The sequence below is a fragment of the Triplophysa rosa genome, linkage group LG10 (assembly GCF_024868665.1).
Source record: "Triplophysa rosa linkage group LG10, Trosa_1v2, whole genome shotgun sequence".
Taxonomy (NCBI): domain Eukaryota; kingdom Metazoa; phylum Chordata; class Actinopteri; order Cypriniformes; family Nemacheilidae; genus Triplophysa; species Triplophysa rosa.
The window spans coordinates 22,812,545-22,833,560 of NC_079899.1; the positions used below are offsets into that span (position 1 = coordinate 22,812,545).

Consider the following 21,016-nt stretch of genomic DNA (forward strand, 5'->3'; position numbering starts at 1 on the left):
TTACCTTTGATGCATTTGAACATGTTGTTGGGGACTCTAATACAACATTAGGACACTTACAAAAACCTTTAAACCTGCTCTTTAAAGTATCTCTTTTACAGGCATCTTATTTTGCATTGAAAGTAGGAATATTCGTTTTGCTTCTAAATGCTCATGTTATTTTTCAAGGCATCCCCAATTTTTTGACAAAACAGCGTGCAAGTTATTTTACAGCAATTTTGTGACCTCTTGCTCATAAAAATTATATTGCCACCTTTGCATCCTACACAAGCATTAGACAAATCGATGAATAGCCACTGGGCTCTGCTCTGAAATTCCAGAACTCTTCCTGCAACCGCAAGTTTTTCTTCATTACAACATCAACAGGCATACACACACAAAGTAAATAAGAGCATAAATTCATTCTGGATCTGACCCCCGTAACCCCTGAAAGACAAAATTTAAAGATGGGGTAACAAGCAGTTTCTGCAAATCTCATATTAATCTTGAGTACCTATATAGTAGTATTACATACGTCGTATCTTCAAAGAGTCTTTAGTTTGATCAAATTTATAAAAGAGAGACACAGCTGTACGATTATTTCTGGAAAAAGACGAGCTGCTGGAGGCAGGCAGGGGGGACGGAACTACAGCACGAGAACGCAATACATCATCGCAATAATCCCTTCGTGTTGACATATGACTTAGTTTGACTTCCTGCGTGCAGTTAATGTCCAGCATCTATTAGCGCTGGGACCGCGCGCGCCATCTATCAGTTTCAAATGATCTCCAAATCTAGCATTATATCCACCGTTTATATAACATTCATCACCGAAATGCAGTGAGCAAACAAACACAGCTAAACTTCCGTCAGTCGAGTGAAGCGGCATTGATGGGCAGGGGCGGACTGACCAGTAGGACATTCTGTCAAAGTCCAGAACAGCAGCGAACGCGCATCTGTAGTATCGCAACTTTTCCGGATGGGCCGCAAATGTATGGGGTCGTAATTGACGCTCGGGCCGGACAGTCGGACGTTATTAACGCGAATGCACGCAACGCGAAGGCATTAGTGAGACGGACACGTATACATGTACGCCGCCCATCCCCCCCCCCGTCGACAAAAATAGTGGAGGGCCGATGTGGGCCGAAAACTCCAGGGCCGTTTTTGCTTCCCAGTCCGCCCCTGTTGATGGGCGTGCTCTTTCGTGGGCGTGCTCTTTCTCTCACAATAGCGCATGGTCTTTCGCTAGGTGGGCGTGCTTTTCCGGGAGAATGGCCAATAGTTTTTTAACAAGTTGACCATGTTAAGCATGAGAAGCCGGCACGTTTAACAGTGTAAAGAAGTCAGAATGCATGAAATAACATGTAAGCTTTAAACATGAGCACACGGAAGGAAAAAATGCAAGGAGAAAAAAGGAAAATCAATGCTCTTAGATGGCACAGGTCGGGATCTTTATGGTCTTCCCGCAGACATCTTAACCTAAAGTGCTAAGAAGTAATGCACTTTAGTCTAAATCAACCTGCAGCCTGATGGTGCGTGGCTCACAGCCCGCTTATTGCCAGGACTGTGCCACTATGCCCTTAAACCAAAGGAAATCTGTTTTGAAACAATTAAAGAATCTGTCCACAGCCACTTAAGTCCTTCATATTTATTGTGACCTGTCTAGTTGAGAGAAAAATCTGTTAGGGAGAGTGATTCGAAAAAGATGATATAGCAAGATATTTTGGACCTTTGAAAGCTTCGGTGGTAATTTGCCCATCACTCTGAACTTTATGCAAAACTTGACATTTCCAAAGATGAATTGAGAGTTATTTGTGCAAGAGAGAGAGAGAGTGTGTGAGATGGCATTTGAATGGAACACCCTTGTACTAAATCAAAAGCGTTCAGTTGTGGACACCAAACAAGTCTGACAACTAAAGACTCACGCAGGTATCACACAGAAATTCTAAATGGCTAGAGGAAAAAACGGGAAAAGATCATTTTAAAGGATCCATGGTCTTGCAATGGGTACATTAACCTGTGTGAAGACAATGCTGTTCCTAATAAACTGGCACTAGCAACAATCAGGCAGCACCTGAAAATCTCAAGCCAGTTAGAAATATCCCGTTTTTGCAATCCGCCACAAAAGGCCTGTTTTCAACCCATTTTACTGTATCCACAAAGCCAGGTCTGGCACATTAGCACAAATTTACCACCAGGTGCACGAACAGCCGGCAACCGATAAGGATTATGGAGTAAACTCTTTAAACTAGTTACTGATTTGAGCATTTCCACCTCAGGTGCTGGAAATGTTTTGTTTGAACGTGTGGATTCCCCTGCCGTATCTCAGATCTGCTTTGAACAGGATCAGATTTGTTACGGCTGTTCCGATAAACTCCTGGCAGCGTTTGTTTGTTTGCGAGAAGAAAATGAGTGGTATATATCAGTGGGTTCATCTGTGGTGTTTGGATTTGTGCTGCGTGTTGGATGTTCAAACGTGTCAACACAGATAAACACTGCGTTTCAGATTATAACCCGCGATACTTCAATCAGAACTTGGATTTGGGGGTTTCGCTGCAACCTCTGAGGGTTTTCATGGTTGTTGGGTAAGATCAATTGATCAAAGGGATGTTATGTCTTTATAAAAACTGGGGTTGTAAGAAGTGAGACACAGGTTCAAGTGATTCAAGTGGAGAAGTAGGGTCCTGCCTAGGAGGGGGGTTGTTTCTGGATTGGCCGGTGTAGATCACATGACCTCTGACTGCAAAGATAGATAGACCAGCATGGCAATCAAAGCAAAGGATTATGGGACGCCTGGTATAGTGAGCAATATTGATATACAGACTTTCATAACCATCATATTATATATCTTTGCATGTCATGGATTCCTCATCCGGTGGGCACATTTCAGTACACAACGGAAACAATGAAATAAAATATTATTACCAAATGTACACATTATTGTACACATTTAGATCAGGTTCAACTTCTACCTAGAACTGTCATCATGCCCATGTCATTTCAAACCTGACATTTTTCTGCCGTTAAATGTATTTTGAGGTACGTTTTTTAAGAACAGTGATTTTAACTGCCATGCAAAAAGGGAAAAGTACGATAAACTGATGTTCAATAAAAGTAGTGATTTTAAAAAAAATAGTGTTTTATTAAATGTGTTTCTCTGTTTTGTGCGAGGTCGTACCAATATTGACACCCTGTATTTTTTCATTCTAATGAACCGCCTCGGAAAAAATTAAGCCACCATTTCAAAGACCATTTTCAGTTTTTCTGAATTTACTGTTTATAGGTATGTGTTTGTAAAATATATTTTTTTGTTGTTTTATTCTGTGAACTGAACTACTAACAGTATTTCTCCCAAATTTTAAACTAAAATATTGTTTCTATTTACATTTATTTGCAGAAAGTGAAAACTGGAAAAGATTCTGTGTATTTTTTCAGACCTCAAATACTGCAAAGAAAACAAGTTCATTCACTTTTAAGCAATACGACAGTAATGTTGGTACGTGTATTTAGGAAAAGATAAAACAAAAAATGTTTAATGTAATAACCTCGATTTTCAACACAGTTTTCATGTGTCTTGTCATGCTGTCAGTCTTTCACATTGCTGTTGGATCACTTTGTCACTCCTGAGGTTTGATTTGTTGAAATTCAACAGACACTGGACTGGAATGACCACAATACATCTAGAAATTCTGATTAAATGAAAAGTTTGAATGGTCTCTAATTTTTTTAGCGACTGTATATTATTTTTGTCTTGTCTTGTAAAATATGCTTTGTATTGTCTTGTATTATACATATCACGTTGTGTTACAGTTTAAATGCAAAAGTTTTTTTGAAATAATTCATAAATAAAAATAGTGATTTAGGCGTTATCATCCAGGCAATCTAAAGTCCCACAATAGCCTTGACAGAGGAACACATCAAGATTTAAATCATTGTTTGCAAAAAATGATTTCCCTGGTTTGACCTAAAGTGCTACAGCAGGCATGATCACAATCCATTTTCAAAGTGTGGAACCAGTGTTTGTCATGCAGAAATTGGAAGAACATCAGAGAACATGAGAGTGACACAAATGTCATTTTGTGCGACCTAACCCATTAATTGACATCTGAGAGATGCGAAGACTGAACCGGGAACTCTGAATGATGATCGGCCTCCGAAGGTCTGAACAGTAAAAAACACTGAAAGAAAAGTGACAAGGTAATCGCTAAGAGGAGACGACAAGCAAATGAAGCTGAAAGTGAGAACAAGGTTCCCAATACTAATTATCTTTCACAGTTTTACACCTCATTATATAGAGCACAACATGACTCACTTTCCATTGTTCTGTTCCCACGTGTCACCAGTGACTGAATGCATTCTGTATAACATACAATACAACCTTTCTTCTAGAAAGTGAGAGAAATTCAGAAATAGGGTGTTATAAACAAGCAGACAGCATTGGGGCATCCCTGCAATACCCTTGTTCCTTAAAGGTCCAGTGTGTCATTTTTGCAGGATCTATTGAGAGAAATGCAATATAATATACATAACTATGTCTTCAGAGGTGTATAAAGACCTTACATAATGAAGCGTTATGTTTTTAATAGAATGAGCTATTTTCCCTTACATGCCATTCGCCTTCTTTAGCCCTAAACGGACAAACTGCTCTACAGTGAGCGTTTCGTAAATACGTTATCTCCTTCGGTAAAGAAGCAAAAATGCAATGTGATCTATGTCCTGTGAGAGCCACCGTAGTGCTTCGAAAGGGAGGGGTGGAGTGAGCCATTGGCTGCAATTCGCAACCTCACCACTAGATGCCGCTAAACTCTCCACATTGCTCCTTTAAAGGAACAGTTCACCTAAACTTATTTCTGCAGGAGACTTTAAGTACATATCTTTATTTCTCTTGCAGTCAAATGACATAAATCTGACATAACATGCAATGTCATATCCAACAAACTAAAAATCATAATTATATGTTTATCATTGTTAATCTAAGATAAGGAGACCGTTTTGAAGACTGATTGTTTTTAATGTACTTGCTCGATAACTGTATTTCTAACTAACGAAAGTTACAGACGCCGTCTTAAAAATGAGATCAAATAAAGGTGAAATGCAGGTCAGGCTCTGCATGAGGTTCAAGCATGGAGACGTGCCATGTTCTGACCGACTAATGTTCTATTAATGTTCTAAAGGACATCTCCAATGAGGAGCCAAACAGGGCACCATCTGAGATCTTTGTATAGAAGACAGTGGAAACTACTATACCCACTGATTCAGCATTAGATCTCCAGTCCTAGTTCCGCATCCATAGTGTAGATTTTTCACCTTCTGACAAGCAAGCAATTAAACCAACAGCTTTAGCCAGCGCCGTGGCCCCCGGCAGTATCTGTAATGACAGCACGGGTAAAGAAGAGTCAAAGAATAAGAAGTATAATGTGATTAGAGGCTTGAATTGCAGTCGTGTCACATGGAGCCATTCCTTCTATCTCTCGCTCTGCGGCGATAGAGAGTTTGATTTATTGAACGGGGAACCAAAAGAACACAGTGTAAACAGAAAAGCAAAGCTAGTTTTGTTGAGTTATAACCACAGAAAGCCTAAGCTGTAAACAAACAGCTATTTTTTCTCCAACTCCATGCACAAGCACACAGCCGTCTGCAACATCGCATGGAGCAGGTTGGAAAGTTCCACCGTGGCGACGGAGCTGATGATGATAAAAACGTGTTTCATAGTCACTACCCAAAATGCTGGTCTACTGGGAGATAGCGCTTTTGTGAACCCGCACTCCAAAAAGATACGTGCGAGTATGTATACACGTGTCTGTGACTTAAAACCTGAGAGGAGAACGGGTTTCCATGGCAACTGCCGTTATCTCTTTGATAGAAGCTGGTTGACTGGAACCTCGGCGTGCAGAAATAAACCTCACCTGAGGCTCTGAGACATTTAAAAATAGAAACCGACCAATTAATGTGCGTACGCGAAACCTGTCGCACCACAGAAAACAAAAGCGGGAATTTGCAATCTGATCTGAATGCCAGTGATGTTTCTGGATGAAAGATTAATTGTGGTAAGATGGTGATTTGGGTGTTTGTCGTGAAGTAATTAGCTGTCAAGTTGCAAAGCTATCTTGTAGGAAAGCCAAAACAAACCTCTGCTTAATTGGAAGATTACAAGAAATTAACTGTTTTTCATACCTACAATTAATAGTCCTGACATTATCTTTATAGGTTTCTTTTTCATATTCAAAGCTAAATTTACCTTCATGTTGAAAATCAGTTAAAGAAACTAGAACAATAATGTTTCTCATTTTTCAATTTATTTTAATTTAGTATTTATTTGTATGACTCACGTGTTAGAAAAAGATAAACATTAGCTTAGCATAAATCATTTTCCTTACAAAAATTGACCATAGTAACCATATTTTCTGCTTCAATACCATAGTTACATACTGTTATCATTGTTAGCACCACGGTCACCAAAATGAGAAATTGAAACGAGCGTGAAAGCTTAATACACGGTTTGCAGATGCCGTATTAAATAATTTTACAATGAAAATAGCTATAGCTTTGGTTACCTTGGTAAATTTGTGTAAAGGCCCTTCTGTGAAGCTACGTCACGCCGATGTTGCGCCATCTTGGGAGGACAATGCAGTGTTTTGTTTTTCTTGTTTGATTAGGATATATAACTATGGTAGGTCAGTCTTTGTTAAAAACTGCAAAAGCATTACGCAGAGTCGTTCAGGAAAAGCCCCTGGTTCTTTCACTTTCGATTTTTCCATATGTCAAACAAAACAAGTAACGGTACATATCAAAACAATAATAGCAGTGGAGTATGATCCTCCCAAGATGGCGGCGCCACTGCAACATGCAACATAGGGAGTGAGGTCAGCTTCACATTCTCTTTATGCACTTTCATGTAATATATATGATATATATCATATGATATATCTTCATGGGGACGTACTGAACTCTGACAGGCAAAATGGGTAAAACCACCCTTGCGGGTCTATTTTCAGTACATCAAGTATGCGCACCTGAGTATGAAACAATAAAAAAAAAACTTCCGAGTGATTTTCCCCTCCACCTGAAAGATACGAGAGATTTCATCCAAGAGTGAACAACTGGAACACAATTGCTCTGACCCTTCACAGAGATTACTGTACTTCAGTACAAATGATGGGCTTGTCTGCTTCGAGACATGAGGGGCTGTAGAGGGTGGTCAGTACAAGGGTAAAAGATTCGGCATTTTACTAGGATGCGTGTCAGCGGCAGCGCACATTGTTCTGGAGACCCAGCGGCCTACAACGGCGACTTGAGCCAGTGGCTTTGGAGTAAAAGCAAGAGTTTAAGCTTTAGGCCAGCACAGAGCGGAGGCCATAGCTTTGTAGTGGGATTTGTCAGAAGAACAAAATAAGCATGAGTTTGTCTTTTGCTGTGCAAACCCAGATAGAGAAAGCCTGTGCAAGCTGCTCATGAGATACATGTGGGAGAAAAAGACTGTTTCAGAGCTGTTAAACGGAGATTGGGACAGAACTATGTGAATGTCTATCTAAATGTGACGTGCATTTGCTGTTATTCAGAACTATTTTTACACAGTTTCACATAAAATAATAAATCAATAGAAATAGAATAAAAGATAGACAGATAACATTCAAGTTTAAAGATGCACCTCACACTCCTGTTAATAGCATTTCTACATAAGTGATGAGTTCTTGGAAATGCAGATTTCAAAGCACGCTGAAAGGTTTTATCTTTTTTAACATACTGGTTAAATTAACTTAAATAACTACCGACAATCTTCAAACTCGCCTTAACAAAAAACAGGATGCTGATAGATGACGAGCATTGACACAATTCAGAATTCTGTGCACTTGCTCGGAGAAGCATCTGTAAGTGTAACTCGTGCTGCACATTTAGACTTGCTGTTGCCATGGCATTTCAGATGACATCCAAAATCTGTGCGCTGCATTCCAAACCAGTTCAAGGATCTCGACCAGCTTACAATGCAGCGAACCCAACCAGGCCAGGCTGACTGAAATGCAAAGCAGGAATCAAAACAAGGACAACTGAATACCAATTAGGAGGAAACTGAGCATTTACTTTTGCATTTAAGATCTTAAATCTGATGAAACATTGTTTTGTTTTTCAAGGGAAAATGCCAGATCTTTCAGGGCCTTTTAGTCAAGGAGGTTGACATCAGAAAACGCAGGGCTACAAATAGTGTATATTTCTGCCCTGTGCCGTGGGGGTTTCCATACAGGAACTACATCATAATGAAAGATTGAATCCCTTTAGCCTATCAGAAAAAAACATCTCCAGTCTCCAACTCACCTATAATCAAATACTACGAGGACATACATTTATTGGATCTTAAGTCCAATGCCTTAAAGGGACAGTTCACCCAAAAATGAAAATTCTGTCATCATTTACTCACCCTCTTGTCATTTCAAACCTGTATGGCTTTCTTTCTTCTGCAGAACACAAAAGAAGATATTTTGAAGAATGTTGATAACCGAACTGCGGTGGCAGCCATTGACTTCAAGTGAATGGCTACCATCGCTGTTCGGTTTCTTTTATGTTCAGCGGAAGAAACTCATACAGGTTTGACATGACAAGAGGGTGAGTAAATGATGACAGAATTTTCATTTTTGGGTGAACTACCACTCGGCCATCCCGGTCACAGTCACACCAGGAAAAGGGTGTTTTTACATTTATTAAAGCCGATTATAAAACACCAAAAATCACAATATATGTGAGTAAATGTTTCAATAGGGCACTATTATTGTCTGAAACAGGACACCTGTTACGAGGAGTAGGGTTTGAACCCACAAGAACATGTGTCCATTGAATCTTAAGCACAATGCCTTAACCGCTCAGCCATCCTGATCGCCCACAGAACCTTATTTAAATAAATAAAGGTAATATTTTTAAAAAGCATCATCCACAGGAGAGGAAACTGTGTGAACGTGAAGCAGATTTTAACTCGTATGCTCACATATGGGAACCACATCTCAATGTCAGAGCACATTTTACCTGCTAGGCTTGAGCTCCAACAGTCAGTAGACAGAAGATCTGAAATCTCCACCACTGTCACCCCAGGCAAGCTTGACACCTTCTGCATTTGGATATGACGTTCTGCACAGCAGTGTGAAAATTGTGATATATTTTCTTTCCGCATACAGACCATGCATGCTGCTTAACCTACAACTAATTAAAAGTTGATCAATGCAGAAGCAGCCTAAAAAAACTCTGAAATCACAAAATCCAGATTACCACCAATAAGGTCACCTTAAAGCGGCCGTATCTCAGACAGTTTTGGCATATCTCATGCTAATCTTGAGTATTTACAGAATAGTATCGCACCCTTCAAATATCCGTAGAGTCTTTAGTTTGATCACATTTATAAAAGACAGATGCAGCTGTCCGATTATTTCCGAAGACATACGACGCGTGCGGGGGGGGGGGGCGGAGCTATAGCACGTGCCAACAAAACACAGACACATGACTTAATTTCACTTACCGCGTGCGTTTCATGTCCGGCATCTTTCAGCACTGGGACCGCTCCATCTATCAGTTTCAAACGATCTCCAAATCCAGCGTTATATCCACCGTTTATATAACATCCATCACTGAAATGGCGTGAACAAACAAACACAACTCAACTTATCACTATCGCAAGAGTAACGAGCTGCAACTGCAGGCCCACAGCGCAGCCAATCTTGACGCAGTGCAGCCAATCTTGATGGTGGGTCGGTTGACGCGTGGGCAGGCCATTTCTTTCGCTTTTCTGGAAGAATGGCCCAATAAGGGACTAAGAGAAGTTGTTCCGAAATGGATTTTCACATTCGAAAAAAACTTTCCGAAACCTATACGAACGCGCTGGGGGAGTGTATCGAGCACAGAAATACTACGTCATACGTCCAACACGTTTTTTGACTAGTTGACCATGTCAAGCATGAGAAGACAACACGTTTAACATTGTAAATAAGTCAGAATGCATGACACACACAGACACACTCGAGTCCAGAGTCAGATCTTAGGGACTCGCACTTGGGCTTTAAAAATAACAAAATAACATAATGTTAATCACACACTCCAGTGTCAGTGAACAGCCAGTTAAGTTCTTTCAAAGGGACACATGCACTTACTTATTAAAAGACCCTGGTTTTATTGAGCTGTGCTCAAGCATTCTGCCTTTGAAGCTTAGGGGAAGAAATCTTGCTATTGATCTAAAAAAAATCACTGTTCCCACACGACTGCAGTGGAAAAACACTGACCACTGACAGATCACAAACACTGCTCGGGCACCTAAATACAAATTGTGCAACAAAATAATTTATGCCATCTATCAGCATTATTCAACATACTATTATTAAGAAAACTATCATGTAAAATTCCATAGTCCTATAAAAAGGTAACCACATTTGCTGCATCATAATAATGTACTTAATGTTCAGCAAAAAAAAATCTTACAAAACATTTTTGGCGTATACATAACCATTGCTTTTTAAGGTGTTTTTCTGTGACCAGCCAAATTGTTTTCCCTGTTCTCACTAGTACATTATGTGGTTTTCCAAGGTGGTACATCAAACATTTACTGCAGTTTGGTGAACTAAAGAAAAATACAAAATCAAAAGTACCTGCTCTTCCCATGTTTTCCATGACTGCGAGATCTCTGTAAAAACTTCCAGGCAACTTTTTTTTTTAAGAATAAGGAGTATGAATGCTGACGATGTATTCAGAAGACTTTCCACAGCTTTTTATTTTAAGGTCAAACAGCTGATGAACATGAATTGTCTGAAGTACCTAGAAGCATCTCAAGCCAGTTTTCACTGAACTACATGGCTTTAGAGGCCAAAATGAAATGCAGACCACATACTACACTTTGTGTCTCCGCTGTGAACATACCTGACCCGGTCCCCTCTGAGCTGTAACTGTCCTGTTTACCCAGCAGTTTTCTCTGGAGATAGATCAATAGAAAAGCTTCATCATACTGCTCGTCAGAGACAGATACCACTAATGAGGCTCAAAACAGCTGATTGTTCACTTTCACTGAGCGGGAAGGACCACAGGGGCAGAGAGGATGTTACACGGGGAAGAGGAATAAAGATCTACTCAGTAGCACAGAAGTGTAATGAAACCACAACACAGGACATGAATTAAGATGTCTGAAACTGAGCCACAGAAAGTAGAGCTGAAAAACAGAAGTCTATTGGACCAGAGAATTTTATTTACACAAATGTTTAATACTTCTATTGCTGCCTACATTATTTCTAGAACTAAACGTTTATCAAATGTTTGATAGTGACTAGGAAGAGCCGTTTAAATACTTGCAAATGACGTAAGAGTAAGAGTTTCCAGTTACATAGCCATTTTAAATGCCCAAGTCTAAGATAATGAGAAATTGTATGCATTATTTCACCATAATACACTCAATGACGAGACACTGCTGATAAAAACACTGCAATGACCAGACGAACTAAGATGCATCCTTTTGTTTAGTAAAGCACTACTGCCACCATGAGGTGGAACATAAAACTACACTATGGTCAGAGCAGTTAAATTTGTACTTCTAAGGTAGGTACCTTTTATCATAAGCATTTTTACACATTATATTAAGTAATTCTTTTTCTGAGTGACTAATTAAATTGCTTTCTTAGATTGCATACATTTTTGAACCAATATATTAATAAAATAAATTATTTTAAGTTGACAGGATTAGCAGACTTTACTAAAAAAAAACAGCATTGAAATCAAGATTCTGCTAAAATTCTTTAAGATGAATCCATTACAATTGAAAACACATGAATGCAGATTTACAAAAGTCCAAGAACTGAGTTAGTTGCCTTTAATGTTTGATGAGTTGAATCATATCCACAAAAGACAATTTCGTTCCAAAACAAAGAAAACCTTCAATGTATCAGAAATTCCTCATTTAATGAAGGTTAGAAATCACACCTTTATGGCATCACATAACTACAAAGTCAGCAAGGTACTATACGACAGACTTACTGGAATTAACATGGCCAAACAGCTGAGTTATCAACAAGAAACATTTCAAGAAAAGTCGAAAACGTCAAAAAAATCTCAGTCTAATGCTGTATGAATCCAATACATTTGGGTGACAGTTCTTAAAAGTAGACTTTAGAAATGTTAAAAATTCCAACATACGCTGAAGTCCACCTAAGCAGATGCCACAGACAAAACTAAAAAAAATCAGATGGAAGATTTTGAATCTAAAAGTCACTCAAGAACAAGGCAACCGCTCCTCAAAAACCTATAGTGACCACACAATTCTGACAAACATGGCCTTAAAGAAAGAATTTTTATCAACGTCGATCTTTTCTATCAGACTTGCGATCTCTCTCACTCCGGGAGGGGCGTCTCCCTGACCTGCTCACCTCTGGACTCGTCCTCTTTCTGTCGGGTTTAGAGCCTTTGTCTTTTGAACTTTTGCTCTCGCGGCCACTGCTTTTGGAGGACTTGTGTCCCCTCTCGCTCCCGCTTTTCCTACGCTCCCTGTCTGGCGGTCTCCGGTGGCTTTTGCGGTCTCGGGCATCTCTATCCCTGCCGTGACTTCGAGAGCGTGAACTGGATGAAGAGGAGCTGCTCCTGCTGCTGGAGCCACTGGAAGAACTGGATCCACTGGAAGAGGAGCTTGAAGATGAACTGGAAGAGGAGCTACTGCTGCTTCGACTCTTGCTCCTCTTGGCTTTAACTTTGGTGCGACCCCGAGTGTTATCTACCCCTCCGCTAGCCTCCTTTGTGTCTGACTTTGGTGCTTCTGGCTGGACTGATGGCTCTTCAATCTGCTCCTGGGAAGGTACTTCTGGATCAGGTTCAGGTGGTGACGGTTGGGATTCAAGAGCAGGGTCTTTCAGTTTGGCATCAGGTTCTACTGCATTAGGGGCTGGGACCTCCAGCAGAGGCTCTTTAGATTCCATGGCCAGTGTTCCCATGTGATTTTCAGGGGATTTCTGCGAGTCTGTTGTGATGTCCTCCTGAGACGACTCCTTTATCTCCTGCTCCTTCTCCCTCTGGTCACTACCTACCTCTTCTACTGTAGCTTGTGGACTCTCAACCTGCAACTTACCCTGTTCTTCAACCTCCCTGGAAACTTCTTGGACCTCCATTTGTTCTTCATCTTCCCTACTCTCACCTGCTCCCACATCTTCCTCATCATCATCCTCATCATCTTCCTCCTCGTCCTCCTCCGCCACCACCCTCCTTTCACTTTCCTCTTGTTTCTCTTTCTCCTCCCCAGGCTCCTGCTCTTGATCTACCCCACTCTCCCTCACCTCTGAGTTTTCCTCTACTCCCTCCACAACTACATCCTCCTCCTCCTCCATCTCCACATCATGTCTGTCACCTGACGGTCCTATTCCAGCCTTACCCTCCTTTTGATCTTCGTTCTTCGCCTCTTCAGCCCGACGGCTGTCCTCCATTTCTCTGTCCCCTGCCCTCTGGGACTGACGCCTTGGCCGAGCTTCCATTTTGTTCAGTTGTTCTGCAAAGGCTTCACGTCTCTCATTAAACGTACCTGGGTAATTGACAGTATGGAAAACGTGGACATTTTAGCCTAAAAGTTGGTCAATAATACATTCGTTTTCAAAAAATAGTTATGCACTGTGAAATTATTTTATAAACATTCCATGTTGCATATCAATAACAACTGTTTTACCAACCATAAAGTGATACACCATTTAAAAAAATCTGAATCGGTGGAAAAAGACAAATATGAACAAAGACCAGTGGCATTTACCATTTAACTTTTTCTGCGACTCCTCCATGAGCTTTTGAGTGGCTGAACACATTTTGCCAGGCAGGTAAAAGATCGGGGGCTTGGTCTTAGTGCGAATGAACTTGATGAGCTTAGAATTGTGTGCATTCCACTCCTCTTGCTGAAACACGCAAAACATACACATTAAAATGTCAGACCAAGGACAAATATATAAATATAAGAATTGTTTTCCTACAGTTATGAGTCATACCAGTTGAGCGAGCTCCACTTTATGCTCCAGAAGTCGTAGCTCTGTTTGTTTGGCACGTCTTTCATCAAAGAGCTCTCGCCTTTCACACTCAACTTTTTTACGTTCCTGTTCTGCCTGCACTTCCAATTTCTGCTCAATTTCTTGCCGTCTTTTTATCTGTGGAAAACATGCAAAGTTTTAAAATTTGCAGTTTGCTTCAGTTCCAAGTTTGTGGATTTGATCTAAACATGAACTGAATACAAAGCAGACTTGAAGGAACTTAGCGTTTGAGGACTAGATCCACAAATTATTTTCGATGACTCCAGAACAAGAAAAGCATTGGAAAATAGGACATACATGCATGCATCCGAGTTAATGTTTAGTTTCACTGTCGTTTTATTTAATTCGTTTGTTAAGTATTCGTTGATAGTCATAATACGTTACACCACAACATTTAGTTTGGCTAAAAGTATTTATTTAAACATTCGTTAAATGTTATGCGCGTGTGCGCAAATTGTTTAATATGATTTCATGCCTGTTATATACAGGATGAACGGAGCGTCCCGTGCACAGCTCGCGCCCACATGTGCTTTCATAGCGACACAGCGTGCACAGCACTGCTGCCTGTTTACATACAGTACAAATGCGAGTTTGTGTTACGTTATTTTAAATACGTTTATGAGCGGATAAAAGCATGGATTATTTAATTAGATTTCTTTTATCCGCATTTTTCTGTTCTCTTTCTGTAGCGCGAGTCATAGACAGATTCAGTGTATGTTGCTGTGAGAAGAGAAGGTTCACACAGTTCAAGAGAGAGTGATTGACAGCGTGATGCGATCGATCGTTTCCACCCAACAATAGAATATATACAGTTTTAGGTATGACGTGATGTGTTTATTGAGCTTTAGTTCATTTAACTTTTCTTTACTACAACCTTTAGAAGTCGAATCTCATTATTATATTTTATATTTACAAAAATACTGTAGGTATATTGTAGGAGCGGTTTAATTTGGGGCAAGTTTTACTTTTTGATATTTGTTTTTCTGAGGGTCTAGACTACATGCAGCTACTATCACTTGACGCAAAAAACAGCGGTGGATGGCGTTATGGATATATCCTCATTTTTATCTTTATTGCAACAAATACCAGGAATTATCGTGATAGAGTTTTAAGGCCCTATCGCCCATCCCTAATACACATAAAGCAACACAAACCTATGGAGAATGCTGACCTAGCATAAGTGTGAAAAGCATACCCTGTCTGTGGACACTGTTGACTCCTGTTTAAACTTCTGTAAGGTTCCCATCAACAGACCAAACATGCGCCGATTTCTGGAGATGGGCAAAGCAATCATCTTTTAGTTTTAGGCTTACACAGTCATCCAACTAAATTTGCAACCAACAAACGTGTTCAAAAACTGAAATGGTACCTTTGTTTTCCTTTCTCGTCCATGGTCTGATCCTGAATAAGATCTCGGCGCGTACGTTCTTTGGAGGTAGCTACCACAGATGACTGCAACGCTGGCTGCGAGTAGAAAACAGAGCATGGTTACTTAAAAATACAGGGGAAAAACACATAAACAACAATGAAAAAGTGCATCCCACATACTTTTTTGACATCGTCATCTTCCTCAGCGTCGCTGTCATGGCGTGACTCTCTCCTGGCTCGCTGATCCCCTGCCAGCCTAGTTTGACAAACATCATTGTAAATACACACACACGTCAACCGCTACGTCAAAACCGGAAACTGGATAATGGCCAGCGACCTCACCTCAAGAGGGCCCCTTCAATGTCTCTCTGTTTGGCTGGGGGTCCTACACCGCTATCTGAGAGACCACGCCTGATAGGGGACAACAGAGGTATGCAACAAACAAACCTAACAGGTAACTGTAGCAAAATTCCTAGGAAAAGAAGAGAATCTTACCTCAATATGTTGATTCCACGCCCTCTACCTCCACCAGGGCCTGTGATGGTCTGCCTTCTGTTTTGACCCGGTCTAAAAAAGGGTAACAGATGGTCAATAATCTTGTTTTTTCAGACTGCATGATATCTCGTTTAAAGGAGGGGTGTCTGATTTCTCTTAGCCGTTGTTGATGTTCAAATCACCAAAACAAACACACCCCTACCCCCATCTTTCGCTTTCGTCAGCGCTCGGCTAATGTCCGTCCTGTGCACCTTACTGCTGATTGGTTACAAGGTCGTTTTGGTACTCGACCTGACTTGGTTGTCTAAAGCGTAATTCGGAAATTGGTTACCCCCCCCTTTAACCATTTACACAAGCTTTTGTCAGTTTTGCAGTTTCGGTCAATGGTCAGACCTGCAAACTCAGAAAAGGTGAAAAAGTTGACAGTCATATGATGTGACACCTATGGAGTAGCAGTTAATCACATGACAATAATTTTGAGCTACAGGAAAAAGTGAAAAATATGGATTTTGGTTGAATTTAATAAAAAATACATTGCCCTCGTCTCGCGATCCCAATGCTCCATTTTATGAGAGGTGCCCCTTCCTAAGTCTTTATTTACTCTGATTCTGGTTGTCCCAAGAACCAAAATAAGACGATGCTGTTATCTTGATTCTGGTTGGCCCAAGGACCAAAAAAAGATGATGCTGAGTCTGGTTGGCCCAAAGACCAAAAAAAGACGATGCTGTGTTATCTTGATTCTGGTTGGCCAACCGAATCCAGGTGCTGGACCAAAGACGTTTCAGACGCTGGAGTAGACATAGATATACCCGGCGCTAGTTTGCAGGTATGATGATTCTCAACTATGTTAGTAGGTCACAGGTCTGTCTTGCCATAGTTGCAGACAGCAACCATAAAATGGCAACCATAAATTTTAAACACAGTTAGGATTACGAACCTTCAAAAGGCAAAAGATCCCAATTAACATTAAATACAAGCACAGTAGGGACTAATAATTGTATTTTCCTAATTTTGGTGCTGTATTCGATTGCACATGTATATGCAAACACTTGATGTCCTGAGGTAAAACAAATGTCTCCACACCTGAACGCCTCACTTCCCTTCCCATTCAAACAAAGCAGGAAGTCGCCTAGTCAGGACTCGCGTTAAACCTCACAATTCACAACCGATGCAACTTTAAAGATCCCCGTGTATTACACTGACCAACATCTTAGCGAGGATAAATCAGAACCAGCTTCAATATGCACCAATAAAACATTCAACATCTGTTATGAATAGGTTTGTGAGGCGTCATGGTGGTTTCAAATAGAGGCTCGAGTTTAGCTTTCGTGCAAGCTGACTTACGATGGCCTGTGTGAGTATGCCAGCCCAAAATATTGTAAAATGTTAATAGAAAAATAAAATGCATGTTAGATAGCTTTGCAAATATAGGTTTTGTTTTCATTGCTCGACGTGAACATGTGATACGTTAGCCTGTATGCTAACCGCAATCTTAGCTTGCTAACAGGCCTTAGTCAAAAATGTCTCATAATAGATACATTACTGACTAAAACCTTTAATGAAACAATACCTTAATTCGCCAGGATCTCTGCCTGTTAGTTTCCGGATATTTTCATCCACGCTTTTCAAGCTTTCCTTGGCTTTCTCCAGCTGGTCCTGCAAACTTCGCACGACCACCGCCATCTTGCTCGTCGTCTTCCAGAAGCGCGTGGTCTCCTGCGCGCTCTTGGCTCAATGAAGGCGCGTGAACCGAAAGCGGGAGGGAGTCCAGCCCGTTCACAGCAGATCAGAATTAACATCGTAAGTGAAGACGTCGCTCATTTAAGATTAATTGATGCATATAAATGTGTTTGTATTTTTCCATTGATCGGTTCTTCTCCTAATTGCAATATAAATATAATAATCGCATACTTCTAACAACCCTTTAAAAAAATACTGTTTCCTTATCAAAAATAAAATAAAAGTTTCTGTTTCTACAACGAGATAAAAGCCAACACTGTCATTAAAAAATAAATTAAAATGTTTTAAAAATACTAGTGTGAGGGAGATCTCAATTTTTATGATTTTTTTTATGGGAACTGGATACCATAGATATTTAAGGAAATGTTTTAGACACTGAAAATATACTTTTTTAAGTTTGTTTTTATGACATACACAACACAAATAAGCCCTCATTAACAATAAATCACATACACTAGACAAAAAGCATGACAAGAAAGCTAATTTTAATGAAAATGTGTTTTATGTGACAAGTCAAAAGGATTTATTTGACAACATCAGTGCTTGAAATAAAAGTTATCTCGCTAAAGCAAGCTAAGGTACTGTATAAATCTTTCTAAATGTTACAACAAACTCTTGCCCATGATTCCTCCAACCGCATACATTTTCTTCAAATGGCTCCATCTCCTTCCAAGATAGTCTCATTCTTTGTCAGCCAAATCACTTTGCTCAAAATACCTTTAACAGAGAAAGCAATGATTATTACATCAAAACAACACCTGCACATGTTGCGAAGAATTGTTAAATCTGTCCTTCTTAGCACCATGTCAGTTACCTGGCAACAATACAGATCATCAAGTTAAGAGCTGACAACCGATCGTCATCTTCGCTCTCCTGGAAGAAAAAAGTCGTCTATTTTAGACCACCTATTTTAGGTTGTCAACAAACAAGCCATCACTTGTGCACCGCGGGACGAAACAGGGATGCTTCAGCTTTCATCATGAGCCAAAACATCCAAAAAAAAATGTTTACCAGATTGGCACGCACTGCAGAGCACCTCCTTGCCAGCTGTCTGATAAGGGAATGGGCTTCAGGAAGCAGTGGTTTCTCAAGGCACGCTAGTAATGCATATAGCCATCTGCCCTGAGAAGATAAATGTAATGGTGTGGGTATAATACAGTAACGCTGACATAAAAAAAGAACAAAGTTTAATAACACCGTGTCATCGTATAAGAAAACTGCACCTGTACTGATCTCAAAATAAACATAGAGCTGTTTTTCGCTTTTGCCTGCAATATTTGGAGTGACTTTTCTGGCACAACTTTAAAGTGAAGTCCTAATAAATATTAGACTATACACTTACCAACAGGGGTACAAAGTCTCTCTCCTCAAACCAGCTGATTAAATACTCAAGCACAGAAGAGACTGTTGACTGATCAGAGAATACAATTATATTACAATGAAATATCAGAATAAGCATCTGGAACAGTATTTATTACTACAATTAAATGACATAACGTTACCTGGTTTAATTTACTGACGATGCTAAGTAAAGGTGGGAAACCAGTCTGATGAAAAACATTAAAGAATTAATCATTGCAGAATGCTCAAATAGTAAGTGAGAATACATCTATTCCCAAAACTCAGGAATCTTTTATGCTACCTGATTTTGAAGTAGTGCATTATAGAGTGAAGAACACGACTGGATTCGTACCTTGACGTAATCAAGACCGGGGTTAACATTGTCATCTTCTTTCTGCTGGATGCCAAGACAAACATTCTCACCCAAGCAGAACCTTTTCCATCCATCCTCATCCTCAGTTTTTGGCTATGGGGAGATGTTTTGTTTTTTTAGAGAATCTTATTTTCTTATATACTGTTCATACTTTAAAAGTCTTACCATGACAACATTATCATCCAAAAACTGGGCTTCCCAATGCTGACGATGCTTGTTGACACTCTGAAACAAAACAAAAAGATATATATATATATATACAGCACAATTGTTTAAATGCTAGATTCACACGCAATTGCTTAAAATTAGTTCAAATCTAATACCTGTCTGACTTCTGAAAATTTGCTGACTTGTTGTTGTTGCCATGTTAGGCTGGGAGAGAAACCCTGAGGTGCAGACAAACAACCTGAGATCTGTAACAGAATAATTAACATTAATAAAAATCACATTACACACGTAACAAGATATTGTAATTTACCAGTCATTGCTAATTTGCCATACTTACAGACGCATTCACAGTTTGTTTCTTCTTTAGCTTCTTTGGATCTATTTGTGCAACAACAACATCTGGGCACAAAGATGCTTCCTTTCTATAAACAAAATAATAGATGCATAAAAAATTCGTACTGATGCATGTGGAAAGATAACTAGCATCACTTTAAATTTCATATAGAGACTATCTAAAATATGTTTACAAGACTGTAGCTCAAATGCTTTACAAAGTAAAAATAACAATAATATTAAAAAAGCCAAACAAGATGCTTTACGGCTCAGTGTCTTGCGAAAATTCTAATTGTTAACTAAAAATACTTTTCCTTACATAAATGCATCTGTGTAAAACTTAATTCCATGTTATTTCAATAATTAATTAAAATATTTAACGGTAGTGTTAACTTGAATTTAACTAATTCTGTTTATTTTCACGTGTCTTCTTTCACATTTTCACGTGGTTATTTATGAACACGTCTTCTTTAAAGAACTTTGTAAATGATACTTACGCACAAGTTGCTATAGAAATAAAGCTTTACTTTAACTTTAAAATCATCAACAAATAAATAACGAATGACTTACTGAACTTGTCTGAGATATTCTTTAGGGTTTCTGGGAGGTTGGCTGGGATCAACATCTTCTGTATCATATGATTCCACAGGCAGAAGCCTGGGCATTAACTCCTCCACGGCCGACTTCATTTCTATGCTTTCTTTTCTATGCGCAATAACGTTACCCTAAACGAATCAACATTTATGAAGAGCTAAACATCGCATAGTTGCTGTTTCACTGTAACCATCCTTGTCTACCTCTCCATTTTGAAAACATTTGAAATGATGACGACTAATAGAGTCGACGGTAACCATGGTGATTTTTTTATACGCTCGCTAAAACGCAGACAGAGTATTTGGCGCCCTCTGGTGTTAGGAGACGGATCACAGGGGAAATATTAAACAGTAAATAAATCATTCAAGTTTTTGTTTGTGTAAGACATGGCAAAAACAAGAGTTTCAGAAGCATTTACATTTATGCATGTATCCAAAGCGACTTAAACCGAGATCTTTTTAAACATTTTGTAAGAAAGCATCCCTTTTTTGAAAGTCCATCTTATCTAGACTGACTGACTGACATGAAATGTTTTATGTTGCCCCTCCTGGAAGAACTTCAGACTGCGTGGACCTTTGCTCAGTGCCATATCTCCATTATCCCCTCTTAGGTTACC

General features: G+C 39.7%; 2 protein-coding genes across 2 annotated transcripts; both read right to left on the bottom strand.

Moving 5' to 3' along the window:
* Window positions 1-5,230: 5,230 nt before the first annotated feature.
* On the bottom strand, window positions 5,231-17,579 carry pnn (pinin, desmosome associated protein). The gene is made up of 10 exons (XM_057343479.1): window positions 17,422-17,579; window positions 15,852-15,923; window positions 15,699-15,767; window positions 15,537-15,612; window positions 15,358-15,452; window positions 15,184-15,259; window positions 13,950-14,105; window positions 13,721-13,859; window positions 10,867-13,498; window positions 5,231-5,347 (listed from the first exon to the last, which is right to left on the bottom strand). Exons 1-9 carry the CDS (start codon window positions 17,532-17,534, stop codon window positions 12,288-12,290), a joined length of 2,007 nt encoding a protein of 668 aa, XP_057199462.1. The 5' UTR covers window positions 17,535-17,579; the 3' UTR covers window positions 5,231-5,347; window positions 10,867-12,287.
* A 483-nt stretch (window positions 17,580-18,062) lies between these two features.
* On the bottom strand, window positions 18,063-20,619 carry gemin2 (gem (nuclear organelle) associated protein 2). The gene is made up of 10 exons (XM_057343481.1): window positions 20,377-20,619; window positions 19,811-19,895; window positions 19,629-19,718; window positions 19,471-19,530; window positions 19,285-19,398; window positions 19,094-19,138; window positions 18,934-19,002; window positions 18,603-18,713; window positions 18,406-18,464; window positions 18,063-18,308 (listed from the first exon to the last, which is right to left on the bottom strand). Exons 1-10 carry the CDS (start codon window positions 20,493-20,495, stop codon window positions 18,272-18,274), a joined length of 789 nt encoding a protein of 262 aa, XP_057199464.1. The 5' UTR covers window positions 20,496-20,619; the 3' UTR covers window positions 18,063-18,271.
* Between the last annotated feature and the right edge of the window lie 397 nt (window positions 20,620-21,016).

Coding starts and splice junctions, on each gene's coding strand:
- pnn (XM_057343479.1), bottom strand. CDS start 17,534: ATGGCGGTGGTCGTGCGAAGTTTGCAGGACCAGCTGGAGAAAGCCAAG. Junction 15,768..15,851: donor CGTGGAATCAACATATTGAG/GTAAGATTCTCT, acceptor GTCCCCTATCAG/GCGTGGTCTCTCAGATAGCG. Junction 13,499..13,720: donor GTCGCAGAAAAAGTTAAATG/GTAAATGCCACT, acceptor TCAATTACCCAG/GTACGTTTAATGAGAGACGT.
- gemin2 (XM_057343481.1), bottom strand. CDS start 20,495: ATGAAGTCGGCCGTGGAGGAGTTAATGCCCAGGCTTCTGCCTGTGGAA. Junction 19,399..19,470: donor TGGATGATAATGTTGTCATG/GTAAGACTTTTA, acceptor ATCTCCCCATAG/CCAAAAACTGAGGATGAGGA. Junction 19,139..19,284: donor CCGGTCTTGATTACGTCAAG/GTACGAATCCAG, acceptor GTTTTTCATCAG/ACTGGTTTCCCACCTTTACT.